This window comes from Petaurus breviceps, unplaced genomic scaffold (genome assembly GCF_028583685.1).
Source record: "Petaurus breviceps papuanus isolate PSGF00001 unplaced genomic scaffold, PetGlider_PUasm1.0 419, whole genome shotgun sequence".
In the NCBI taxonomy this organism is placed as follows: domain Eukaryota; kingdom Metazoa; phylum Chordata; class Mammalia; order Diprotodontia; family Petauridae; genus Petaurus; species Petaurus breviceps.
In genome coordinates this window covers 4,101,403-4,115,586 of record NW_027186324.1, presented here as the reverse complement: position 1 = coordinate 4,115,586, position 14,184 = coordinate 4,101,403, and the positions used below count along the sequence as shown (strand labels likewise).

The 14,184-nt window shown below is 37.8% G+C and overlaps 1 protein-coding gene across 37 annotated transcripts in view; it reads right to left on the bottom strand.

The window, feature by feature from the left end:
• Positions 1-14,184, bottom strand: part of MAP4K4 (mitogen-activated protein kinase kinase kinase kinase 4) — a 273,822-nt gene that overhangs the window by 137,725 nt on the left and 121,913 nt on the right. For all 37 annotated transcript variants that reach the window (XM_069100536.1, XM_069100527.1, XM_069100530.1 and 34 more), the window contains exon 3: positions 3,139-3,195. In XM_069100536.1, coding sequence (XP_068956637.1) covers positions 3,139-3,195 — 57 coding nt within the window. The remainder of the gene's footprint in view (positions 1-3,138; positions 3,196-14,184) is intronic.

Genomic DNA, 14,184 nt, shown 5'->3' with positions numbered 1-14,184 from the left:
CACACACACACACACACACACACACACACACACACACACACACACACCCTCTATTTCAAGTACATCCTTTCAGAATACTAAGTCCTCCACTGAAAAAGGTGTTAAGTTATAATAGGAGAAATGCTATAGCTGATTATACATGGCTAATTTATCAGTATTCCTTTCAAGGAGTACTTGATAAACAGATATAGATAGGTCTAAACTAATTATTTTTCTAGTCTACAATAACCTATCTATCACAGAATCATGGAGAGGGAAAAATATAAACTGGGAGAATGTCAAAATACTTTATAAAAATTATTATGTGTGGATTATATTTTAATGCAAGTATATTCTTAATCTTTTTCAGGAAGAGGAGGGGAAAAGAATATATAAGAAAGTTTATACTTTCAGCAGCATCTTAATGGAGTGCATATGTATATATATAAATATATATATAAAATACATACACACATATATAAACATATATATATATATAAGAGTATATAAGAAAGACCTGAATTCATTGGTTAACTCCTGAAGTGCTAAGCATTTTCAAGAGTAGAAGGTCAGCAGATTTCTGCAGCATAATATTAGAAGTTACATGACTTGCCCATAATCATATAGGTTAGTGGACACCAGAGGGAAAGTTGAAAACTCTGCAGCTTTTATCTATTCCACAATGATATCTTCCACTTTTGACCATAAGATTAAAGAACCGACCGTAATATCTTTATTTTCTATTTTTCCACCTATAAGACAATATTTGCTAACCTGGACAATTTAGTTGTGTTATTCCTGCCAACCAACCACTACACAACTCATTGTTCATTCAACTCAATTTTGTTTTTCTTCTCTACTGAAATTAAATTAACTTGTCACTGTTTACCATGCTTTCAAATCATCCTTTTGTAAAAAAAAAAATCTTAAGATATATTATTTATTAAAAATATGTATTATTTATGAGAAATCTTCACCTCAAACAACGAGTTGCTTATTATGAGATTAAGGTATGAAATACTTCGAGAAAAACTATAAAGTTATATTCAGCAACAAAGCACATCATGAGCTCTACCGGAAAATACTACTCCCAAAATAATTCTATCAAATAATGACCCTGAGGTACCATCAGGCAAAACAGAAAATAAATAAATAAATAAATAAATGAAGGGAAAATGACAACTGTGGGGAAAGAGCCCCTCTATACACTGCTAGGGAGCTGTGAATTGTTCCTGCCGTTCTGGAAAGCAAATTGGAACTATGGCCCAAAAGTTAGTAAGCTATGCATATCTTTTGGCCACTACTAGATTTATACCCCAAAGATATCAAAGAAAGAAGAAAAGGACCCCTGTATACAAAAATATTTACATTAGCTCTTTTTTGTGGCAGCTGAGAAATGGAAACTAAGAGGGGTTTCATCAATTAGGGATTGGCTGAACAAATTATCATTGTGCTTTAAGAAATGATGAGGGCATTTTTTTTTTCCCAGAAAAATCTGGGAGGACTTGTATGAACAGATACAGAATAAAGTTAACAGAACCAGGACAAAAATATATACAATAACAATAACACTGTAAAGACAAATAGCTTTGAAAGGACCAAGAACTATGATCAACACAATGACCAATCATAATTCCAAAGGAACCATGATGAAATATGCTACCCATCTCCTGATAGAGACACTACAGACTTAAGATATCATAGATTTTGGTCCAACTAATGCAGGAACTTGTATCGCCTATCTGATAAAAGGGCTGGGAACATTCTCTCCCTCATCCCCGTGGTGGTAAGGAAAGAAAAGAGATTTGTATTAATTGTTAAAATTTATAAATTAAATTTTAAAGTAATATATGCCATTGAGATCAACCCACTCTGGTGAATTTAAAAACAAAAATCATGTTAGTATATAGAGAATGTTTTTCTCCTTTTAGAAATGATAGCTCTCCCACTGTATGGCTAAAAGAAATACCCCAAAATATGTGAGTCCTACAAGTTCACCTATACTTAGAAACTATATCCTCTCCTCTTTAATACCGAAGGATATAATTACTATCACAAAAAATGCACACACAAAGAGGTGACATAATATGTGAAAAAGCATGAGGATTATAATAAATTGGACAGGAGCACTTGCTTCGCTGTAGCACAGACAACACCAGAATAATCAGTCTTATAATAATAATAATGCAGGACCTTGAGGAAAGATAGGAAATTAAGAATGAGTAACTCCCAGGTTGAATTTGGTTATGTCTTCAAATGGATTGACTAGCAAGAACAAAAGGGACCCAAACAGTCAATCTGTTAACAACTCTCTTGAATTATGGCCATAATTATGGAAGATTAAATGTAATAATATGGACATACTCCAAAATGTTATAAATATCCTAATAAAATTTAAATAGGCTATTTTTGGAACACAGTAAATTTAAGTTATTTTTAAAATAAGTAGGTTTAAATAAAGACACACACATATTACATATGTCTTAGTTTAGGTCAGGTTAATTTTCCCCTTTTCTCATCTAAAACTCTGCAGTTAACTCTCCCCTGAGACCATTTCAACTACTACTTTACATTGCTAAATTTTGCCAACAATCTGCTCCTCATTCTAGCAGATGTTTCTGCTTTCAAGCCATGGGGAGCCTTACGGAACCCATTCCCTCATGTTAAAAATAAAAGAAATGGCACAGTACACTGGGGAACACCTTCCTCATCCCCATAATTCCCTATTCATATGACTTTAATCTTCCCTTATAGAAATCTTTTTATTCTTCCATTAAAAAAAAAACACACAATTATGCTGCCAAAGAGATGACATCAACATTTGGTTTATTTAGTTATTAAGATGCTACTGATGCTCAGTTCTTTGGAAGCCATCTGCAAAAATTTAAGAAAACTGGCCCCTAAAACTTCCTACAGACGTAATGTCACATGAGGGCAATCTGAGAAAGTGATTTCTTTTATGTTAAAGTAGATTTAAATATTTTTTCTTCTTTATGCAAACCTCTCTCTCTCTCTCTCTCTCTCACACACACACACACACACACACACACACACACACACACACACACACACACACTCTCTCTCTCTCTTCTGCTTCTTTCCTTCAATCTAGTTATTTACATTCTTAACTACAGAGTTCTTTCCCCCACCTTTACTTACTTCAGTAACATCCATGACTTTGATAGCTGCCAGCTGACCGGTCTTGACATGTCGGCCCTAAAGAATTAAAGAAAAGAAAGAACAATTAGAATCAATGTATCTTCCATACCATTATTAATGAGAAACAGAGTAGATAATAAGTTTCCAGTATAATTACCTCCTCTAGGATTTTCTTCACATTAACAAAAACATATGATGAAATAGAATGACTCTCCCACAAAGATAATATAGTTTGTAATACCAATAAAATGTTATTTAAGATAAATTACCTTAATCAACAAGACAATTAGTTGTACTGACATGTTCTGCTTAAGCATCAATTCCCTAGCTCTATTCTCTTAATCATCCATCCATCAAATCCTAAACCATTTAGATTAAAGATAGATCCCTGCTCAAACAGCTTTTTTTCTTTTGTATAGACATCCCAAAGAGTAAAAGAAATGACCAAATAAATAAACAAATATAAATTAAAACAACAACAAAAATAAGGTTCTAGTTTTCAACAAGAGAATATGAAATAAAGTTGTTGGGGATATATTGACCCTAAACATGGCATCACTACAGCCCTTCCTTTACCAAATGAAAATGTTTCTACAGCACTTTGCAAATATTAAATACTATCAACTCACATTTATGTATTGGTTTTAGATTTATAAAATATTTTCCCTCTACCCCCCTTCTGAGGAAGTTAGTATAAACCTTATTAGCCCCTATTTAACAGATTGGGAAACTGAAGTTCAGAGAAAGCAGTGGTAACATGGTCACATGGTACTGGTGCCAGTATTCAAACCCATGTCTCTCCTGATTCCAAGCCCAATTCTCTTTCTACTACAATACAACGCTTCTGAAACACCAGAGAAAGGTAAACTATTTCTATTATTCAGTTAACATCACTCTAAATACTGAGTGTGTTACCATGAATATGTTAATTTTTTAAAGGCATGTATATTAAATGGAGTTTTGTGCTACATTCTGTTCAGGTTATAGGCATACAGGGAATAAACTTGCCCAGAATATTTTCTAAAAAATATATCCCTTCCTCAAACCTTTTTTCCCCTCCTCTTCCAAGAAAGAAAAAAAAAAATGTATTTAAGTGGTAGATGTAAGTTACATGAACTTTTAAAGGCGAGTTCATACAGACCCACTTGTGTATCAAGTTGGCCAGCAGCAACATCTTTCACAACACTACCGGTTCAAAGCACAGTACACTTTTACACATCTACAGATAGATGGTTTTACAGGATGATGTAAGATTCTGGAGCAGCATAATATGGTAGAAAGACAGCTGGGATTTGGAATTAGGAGGTCTGTGTTTGATTCCCAACTCTAATTGATTCCCAGTTGTTTAATTCTCAGTTTCTTCAACTGTAAAATGAGGGGGTTGGACCGAATGACCTCTAGGTCCCTTTTCAGCTCTAAAACTATGCTTGTATGTTCATCCTCTGGGAGAAATATGAACATTACTACTTACAACGTTAGGAAGTAAAAGACAAAAGAAGTGTGCAAGGAGGAAAAGGAATAGGAAACTGAGGAAGACAGATAGAAAGTCTATTTCCGAACAAGGCTTTAAAAATTAAACATACATTGTTTTCATTAGAAATTATCAGAGGATCAAAGAATTGCAAGAAGTAGGAATGGAATTACTGGAAAGTCACTTGTGTTTCCTTATTCGCAAAAGGGGTAACAATGACTTAAAGCTATCTGTTTGATTGGACTGTTGTGAGAACCAAGTAAGATAATATATCTAAAGAGTTATGTAAATCTTAAAGCATGATATGAAAGTCAGATACAATCATTAGAGCTGGAAAAGACCTTTACAATTTAGCCCCCACAAATCTCTTCCCATTTCCACATCATTTCAAACAGCAGCTTGATGTTCATTCTTTTCTCAGCCAAATGATCATTTTTTGATTAAATTATTCACAGTCTGTGTTCCTGAATCACCTCTTCCTTGTCACCAGCCTACCCTCCCCAAGAAAACACTGTTGGGTAATTTGGTCGTTTTCCTAGGTGTAAAATCTTCCCAGACACCTCAAGATTGATTTTCTAAAGGACTATCTGGGAAATTACTAATTATGCAGCATTTGGAGACAGGAATATTTGTGTCTATTCTTTCTTCTTGCCTCTACAATGTGGCATCATCATGAAAATACCAATTTTGAATTTCTGATTAACTTTCTTAAGGACTTTCTTAAGAACGTCAGTTCTTTAACGTCATAAGGCTGTAGGAAAAGAGGTGCAAGCAGTTAGGTGGCACACAGGAAGAACACAGTTCAAATCCGACCTCAGACACTTCCAGCTGTGTGATCTTGGACAAGTCACTTAACCCTGCCCTGTCTGCCTCAGTTCCTTCATCTGCAAAATGAGCAGGAGAAGGAAATGGCAACGCAGTCCAATATCTTTGCCAAGAAAATCTCAAATGGGGTCACAGAATGAAACATGACTTAACAACAACAAACTACTGGTAGAGCTATAGATTTGTCTTGTTATTCTGGAAAATACCTTGGAATTAGAAAAGAATAGTCACAAAGCTGTGCAAACACTTTTGCCCAGTGAGACTATTAATCATATATCCAAGGTCAAAAGCCAGAAGAGAAAGATCTCATATGTACTATAATAACAATTGCAACAGTATTTTCTGTAGTAGCAAGAAACTGTTAATAAAGTGAATGTACCATGGACAATGACTGAACAAATGGCAGAAGGTACATGTAAAAGAACATTGCTACAATGCAAGAAAATATCAATGAAGGGATTCAAAGAAACATGGGAAGACATGAAAAGAGACCCGAGAAAAGAAAATATTACAAGGAGAGCACTATATGCACTGTCTGAATATCAACAAAAATGCCACTGAAAAGTGACTGAACTTTAGTCAAACACACTTCCCTAGTCTGCCACAGAAACAATGAAAAAGCACATTGGTCCTAGAATAAGAGGATCTAGCTCACCTCTAATATTGACCATTCGTGGCCTTGGGGCAGACGGCTAAAGCTTCCTGAGACTTAGGACTCATCAGGAAAAGGAAAGGTCTTCTCACGCTCTTCACACATCAATGATCTTATTTCTCTTGAAAGGGAGTTGGGGTACTAAGTGGGGCAAGGATGCCAGATGCAGTACCAGGCAAAACTTTTGTTAATTCTTCTTCAAAGATCTAAGAGGTGAGGGGTGGGGAGAATAAGGAAAGAAGGATTTCAAGGATAGTTCTAGGGAAGGGCAAGGAGAGATACATAAGTAAGAGAACTACTGCAAAGTAGGGAAGCCGAAAATATCGATAAAAAGCTTTTAAAATGAAATAAGAAGGATATCAGTAAATGATGATGACGTTAAAAACAAAAAACTATGCCAAAAATTTTTTTCTAAACATTCTAGGAGATGGGATTCTACTTAATCTTTTTCTAAACTCCTTGAAATCTGCCCTCCCAAAATTTAAGATGACGTCAGACCATGCTTGGCTTTGCTTTCCTCCACCACACTTCCAACCAAGGTCCCCATCATATCTACTTAGGCAACCAATTCCTGCTCGTTTTTCTTACCACAGGAGACAGTCAAGTGTTGGACTGAGAAAGACCTAAGTTCAAATCCTTTCTCAGATATGTACAAGCTGTGTGACCCTGGACAAGTCATTTAACCTCTTTCAGTCAGTCTCCTCATCTGTAAAATGTGGTAATAATACTTATCCCCACAAGGTTGTTGCATGAATCAAATGAGCTAACATATATAAAGCACTTGGTGAGCCTTAAAGCACCATATAAATGCTTGCGATCATTATTATTATTAAGCTTATATTATGGTTTGTAGCTGTAGTGCCTTTGCACTTCTGCTTCTAGGACATACGGACTACCCCATTTTGGATGCTTTGTACCAAAGCAATTTTGGCCCATGCCGCTGCTTCCACAATTGTACTACATTCCACATAGATCCTGGATCACTTGAACTGAACTTGCAGTATTCTCACATCTTTTCTCGCTTCCCTGCATACACTTCCACAACTTCTCCTCATGATGCAGCTACTGTCTGTCAGTCTGATACACCCCAGGAAAGCTGATACAGCAAAAGGAGATACTGATAGCAATTAAGGATCTGTGATTTCACCAAAGAAGATCCTGGCCCCAAAGGCAGAGAGATAACCCAGTCATACAATCTTTACACGTAAGTCTGATCACAAAAATTCAATGACTCATTTCTAGTCATGACCATCTCTGAATTTTGCTAGGCTGATCCTAAGATGCCTGGCACAGTAGTTACTGGGCTTGTCCTGGAAACTTTCTTTCTAACTTCCTAGTACCTGACAAAACTTATAATTTCAGGAGTACAGACTCCTAGATACAACTCAGGATTGTTTCCACAATGAGGCACCAGAAGGACTTCGGTATAGGGACAGCATATAGAAGACATCAAAATATTCTGAGTGCTTATTTCAAAGCGGGGGTAGTGGGGTGGCAGAATACATGGAGTACTGGGCCTTGAGTCAGGAAGACTCATCTTCATGAATGCAAATCCAGCCTCAGACACTCACTAGCTAGATGACAGTAGGCAAGTCACTTAATCCTATTTGCCTCAGTTTCCCTATCTGTAAAATGAGCTGAGGAAGGAAATGACAAATCAATTCCACTATCTGTGCCTAGAAAACCCCAAATGTGGTCACAGAGAGTCAGACATGACTGAAAATGACTTAATACACACAAGTTTTCAAAGTAGACAAAATGTGGTTAAGAAACAGTGAACTGGAAAGATTAATTAGAAAATGCATTTACTTCTGTGCTTCTCTGTCATCTAAGTCCTTAATCAGTGTTTGCTGGTGGCATAAAAGGGAAGACATTTGATATTCACTCAAACAGCTTTGTAATTGTTGACATAACCATAACTGGAAAAAGATCCCCTGTACTAAGGCATTTGTCACTGTGGCTGAATACTGTCTCAGACACTTGTTAGTTATATAACTGTGGGGAGGTCACTTGTCCTCTTTCTGCCTCCATTTCTTCTTCTGCAAAATGATAACATCCCCCAATCCTCAGGGGATTGTTATGAGGATCAAACAGGATATTTGTAACAGAGTTTACACATCTTAAAGTGCTATTTAAATGCTAGCTATTACTACTGACTACAGCTCTGAACAGAGTCATTTCCCTTTCTGGATCTCAGTTTTCTTCATTTATCAAATAAGTTGAATGGAGTTTGTAAGGTCTAACCATCATTGACACTATTACTATGTATTAGAGGGAGGAGAGTAACTCCAGGGAAGGAGGGCTACATAAGAAATTATGCAGATCTTTCAGCATTCTCAGGCCTCTCCTTAAGACACACAGGCACACACACACATGAGTAAGTTTTATGAAAAGAAATATGAACTGAGAATTCATGAACGTACTTTCTATTCTTCCTGTACAAATAACCCTGACCATAAAAATGAGACATTTTTGATTTATTATGACTCCCTATTGTCTGATTCTAGTATTAATTCTTTTTGAAAATACTCTCCTTTAAAAAAAAAAAAAGGTTACAGTCAAAATGAGAGATATGAGAGAAGATAATATATAAACTATAGGAAAAAGGAGGGAGAGGAGAGGTGCCTGCATTATGCAATGGTAGAGAAAGAAGTCCAGAGAGTCTGGAGGAAAACAAGAAGGGTAATTAAGGGGTCAACATGGCTGGTCTGTATTCATCCTAAAAACAGAGGTTCTGATCTGATCGATCAAAGGAAGGAGCCATGGGTGTAGAGGAATCTTGCAGAGTAAGGTATTATTTAATCCAGATTATAGTATCTGGGTTTCCTTTAAATGTATCCTTTTAAAAAAGTCTGCATCAAGATTACTTTCAATCTGTATCTAGTTCTCACTTTCAAGAGAGGATCACCAGCCCAAAGTCTCAGGCTATCTGTCCAGTCATACAATACCAAGGTATTATCTGTGCAAGACTGAAAGCCCCCAGAGACGTAAGGGGCAAACAGGGTAAGATAGCAAGTGGCTGCAGGATGATGTCGATTGCAATAGATCAGCTGCCATTAAGGTAAGCAGAAGAATCCCTGAAGCAGAAATTCTTGGGAAATAAAGAATTCATAAACAAAGTTAACAAAAAAGAACGAGCAAGATGTGGTTTATTTTCAGCAAAAGTAACACAAAGTCTCTGAGGTTAAGAATCACAACCACAAACAGCAGCTGCTTTCATTATCCAGAAATATAAACCAGTAAATGCACCAGTCTTTTGGGTAAGCTAACTTCATATTTTGTAGGATAAAGGTGGGTGAACAGTTTGACAATGGCACCTTATCCCCCCTACCTCTAGAGTCAGGTTTGGGGGCAGAGGGGAGGAATGGCCACATTTTAGGGGAAGAAGCATCTGTCTACCCATGTTCTAATCCATTTACTTGCCTAAAGACATTTGCAATTCTTTTGATCTGTGAAAATAGGTATCGTTTCTTTATACCTATCTTGCATCTGCTACTCCAGTGCTCTGCCCATGGAATTCAAGAATGATTTCCTTCTGTGTCCCTTCCCTCCCCCAGGAGTAATAAATAAACACCAACAAAATCTCAAAAGTCTGTGCACCTCCTTACCCTAAAATATATGGCGACACTTTATCTCAAAGCAAATTTTCCCACCCTGGGTGGTTGCTTCTGGTACTATGGGGCTTATATGCTTGTTTGTTGTTGGGTTTGGTATATGGTTTTTGTTTTCTTTTGGGTTTTTTTTGGGGGGGAGGGGTCAAGTTTTTTTTTTTTTTTAACTGACTCATGTCTTTGCAATAGGCCATTTGGGTCCCAGAGTTAAGGAAAGGGAAATAATCTGGTTTTGGGTCCCAGAGTTAAGGGAAGGGAAATAATCTGTTTTTAAATGACTTGGTGGCCTATAATTGGATGGATAGATGGATGGAAAAACAACAGTTAGAAACTTGACCTGGGGGAAGAAGACTGGCTTCACCCTGAACTATAGACTTTGCTTTTGGATAAGTTCAGTACAAGGAAAAAGAAAAAAAAAAGTTTGGCATTCAAGCTAAATAAATTATATGGCAGGAAGACTAATGGAAATTGGAAAAAAAATGAAATCTTGTTGATAATCATTTGGTCCTAATTAAAATCACTGCTTCTAACTCACAGGATAAGGTAAGGTACCAAATGAAAGAAATTCTCTAATGAAGTTTTGTTATACATTCCAAATAAGTCTTTAAATGTCTAATAGTCAAGCTTTTTTTTTCTTTTTTGAAAAGGACCTTTGTCGGGATTTCCTTCATCCATGGTTTTTTGAAGATACCCAGTTTATAAAGAGAGGACAGCATGTTATAATGCAGGGGTGGGGAACCTGTGTCCTCAAGGCCACATATGGCCTTCCAGGCCCTTGGGTGCAGCCTTTTGACTGATTCCATGTTTTACAGAACAAATCCTTTTATTAAGGAAATTTGTACTGTGAAGTTTGAATGTAGTCAAAGGGCCACACTTGAGGACCTAGAGGATCACATGTGGTCTTGAAGCCACAGGTTCCCCAACCCTGGATAGTGGGAAAATACCAGGTAAGAAGCCTCAAAACCTGGGTTCACATCCTAGCTCAAATACCACCTGTTTGACCCTGGATGAGAAAGTCACTTAACCTCTCTGAGTCTAAGTTTATTTTTAAAAGAGAGTTCTCTTAAGACCCTTTTAGTGCTGACATCCTGTGTTCTTGTGTCTAAAAATTTGAAATTTGTGTCGAGGTACACTTAGAATTTTTATATATTGTTTTCTAGGCCCTGGAAAAGGAGCTTACAAAAAGCGTATTTTTAATACGTGTGTTTCTTCTAGTCCAGCTCCACATCGATTTTCTTTGGTGTCCTCCCATTGCTCAGGCTGGTTGCCTCACCTTTCACCCAGGTGCCTATCTTTAGTCTTTTTTTCCCCTGGGCAATAGAGAGCTATCATTTTCCTCCCAAATGCAACTAACAACTAAGTTTAAGGAAGTATCTCATCACTAGAGGTTATTTTTCACATTTTAATAGCAGACATGCTAAGATTGATAGGGCAGAATTTCAGATACTATTTAGCCCAATAGCCTAGTTTCTATCCAACCAAATCATGTAGTTTTCAGCCCACTCTGACCATTGTTAATGATAGTCTTGTGCAGGAATCATAGCTGTTAACAACTCCACAGGCCTGCAAACCAGCTTCCATTTTATTAAAAGTCAGAGTAACAAATAAATAGTAACAAACAAATCATTTACTTCACTTAAAGTTTCCTATAAATCTCTTCTTTCACAGAATAAACATCTGGCTGCCAAGGATTTGAAATTTACTGAATAACAATTATAGGATATAATTTATTACAGTAATTCTTTTGGGTATCAATCTCATGGGCAGCTAGGTGGCACAATGGATAGAGTACTGAGCCTGGAGTCAGGAAGACTCATTTTCATGAATACAAATCTAGCCTCAGACATTTACTAGCTATGTGACCCTGGGCAAGTCACTTAACCCTGTTTGACTCAGTTCCCTTATCTGTAAAATGAGATGGAGAAGGAAATGGCAAACCACTCCAGTGTCTCTTGCCAAGAGAACTCCAAATAGGGTCACAAAGAGGTGGACACAAGGGAAAACAAGTGAATGACAACAGTAAGCTGGAGTACCTTGAATAATGCTTAGCATATACCGTAGCAAGTACTTAAATGTTGTTTTACTGGCTAACCCTTCTGTTCAATACAGTATCTTTTATTATATGCTTTTATTCTAATATAACGCAATGAGAAAACAATGGACCTACACCCATGAGATCCAGGTTTGAATTTTGAATCTTAACATCTACTGTTACAAGGATCTGTGCTTTAACCAGGGGTGGGGATTTCTGGTCACCTGCACAGCCTGCAACCCTTTAAAGCTTTGTAAATAATTCTGTGAACTGTCACAAGTTATCATATTTTGGCCATCCTTAAGGAGATCAACTTCTTTGTATTTACCCAGGAAAGCTGTCACCAAGCCTAACTGAAAACTTTCCAGTCCTTGTAATGATAATGTAATTTGAATTTGAAGATCCCTTTGTATTGGCAAAGGTAACAGGTACTTAGCACTTAGTAATTAATCAAGCCTCTGTTAAGGAACCCCTGTTCCTTAACATAACAGGAAGGGGCTGACTGAAACAGGAAGGAGCTAATGCCTGTGTATATAAGGAGAAGCCCCTGCTGGGTCAGAAAGATCTTCTTGGAGCAAGCTCCATGGAGGCAGAAGAGGAAAGCCCCCTTTCCCCCCCCCCCCCCCCCCCAGGCTGGAGAGAATGATTTTTATTTTGGGAACCTGGGTGAAGTGATTTTGATTCTGGGAACCAGCTGGAGCTTCTGCTAAGGAGCTGCTGAGTCCAAGGGCCAGCCAGACCTGCCGAAGACTGAGGAAGCACGACTGTGATACTGGTACTTTGTTTGAACCTGTTTGTGGCTTTGTTAAACCCTGACTTCCCAGGAATGGAGACTGTGAAGGATTTAAGGTGGACTGGACGCTGTGAGCTTCAGAAGTGCGGGGAGAGCTGGTCGAGGACCTGGGAGCTGTCTTCCTTTGAACCTAGGTAACAGTTTGGTGAATCCAGGTACCGTGTTTCCCCGCTAATAAGACACTGTCTTATTATTTATTTTGGACAGAAAAACCCCAGAGGGCTTATTTTAATGAACATTGACAGCAATTTTAATAAACAGGTAAATGTGAACAAAAAAATGTACCTTTATTCAATAATGAATTCAATAAAGAACAGGATGATGCGCTCACTGCTGCAGCTCTGATTGGATACAGCTCGGAGCGCAGCGTGCGTTTCACGGGGGGAGGGGGGAGACGGTGCATACAGAGAGTACCGTAATGTAGTGTGTGGCGCAGGGGATCACCTTCACTACAGCAGCAATCTCAATAGGGCTTATTTTCGGGGGAGGGCTTATTTTAGAGGAATCTTACACAGTAAAGGGAGGGCTTATTTTCGGGATGGGTCTTATTATCGGGGAAACACGGTAGGACCTGGGACCATGGAAGGGGATCCAGGGCATCTGAGAGACCACCCCGAGTCAAGCTGAAAGAAGACTGTACTTAGATCATGTGTACTGACTGAGAAATTGTAAGTTACTAGTGATCTAGGGGTGGAAGGCTTGTGTATTTTCTGATGATTGAACAGTGAATGATGACTGAATTGCAACTAATTTATAGCTTGATGTGTCCCATGGGTGGAGAACTTCGACTATTGTACTTTGTGTCCCTTTAGGAGGCAAACCTCCTTAAGGATGACTGACTGATTGAGATGACTGAATGATTGAGTTACTAAATGATCGCTCTTTGTTCAAAACTTTTGTGACCACTGTGGTGAAAACTATGTGGCCATTTTAGTGATAAACTGTTGTGAATGCTGTATCTTGATTTTCTGTGATAGGTTGTAACATTGTGAATGCTGTATCTTGATTTTCTGTGAATGTTTTGCTCTGATTTGTTATTTAATAGAGAGTTCACTATACTACATAATCAGAACTTGAAAGCTGTTCACAGCAGCAGTCCTCTGGAAAGCTGCTTGTGCTTGGCTTTACAATCCTTGTGTTCACCAGAAGAACCCAAGCTCACCATCCACCATACCTCCATGAATCATATGAGTATAACTTCTATGGAGAAAATCAACTAACAATCGGTTAAGCTGAGCAGCACAGTAATATTCTGACATCTGTCTCCTTTTCCAAGGTGTTTTTTGAAGGAATGATGGGACAGTGCATCATATAAGAATGGTCCCAGGGCTTCCTCCAGGCCTGGTGCTCTATGCACTGTGCCACCTAGCTGCCCTCCTTGTACAGTTTAGTGGCTTTCAGTTTCTATTTGAGTTTGGTACCACTGCTCTAATAAAAACACTTTCACAAAAACTTAAGCCTCTTTGAATCCTCCACAGCACCAGGAATGATGTCTTTGCACACTGTTAAATAAATGTTTGTTGACTGATTAATGCTGCATTTCCCTTGAGCAAAAATGCCAGATGCCCTAGGGGTTGGTTATTCCATGCTGCTGGTTGGAAAGTAAAACAAGAAAAACAAAACTTATCTTTCAAAGCATTCCTATTTCTAGAGAGAATTCTC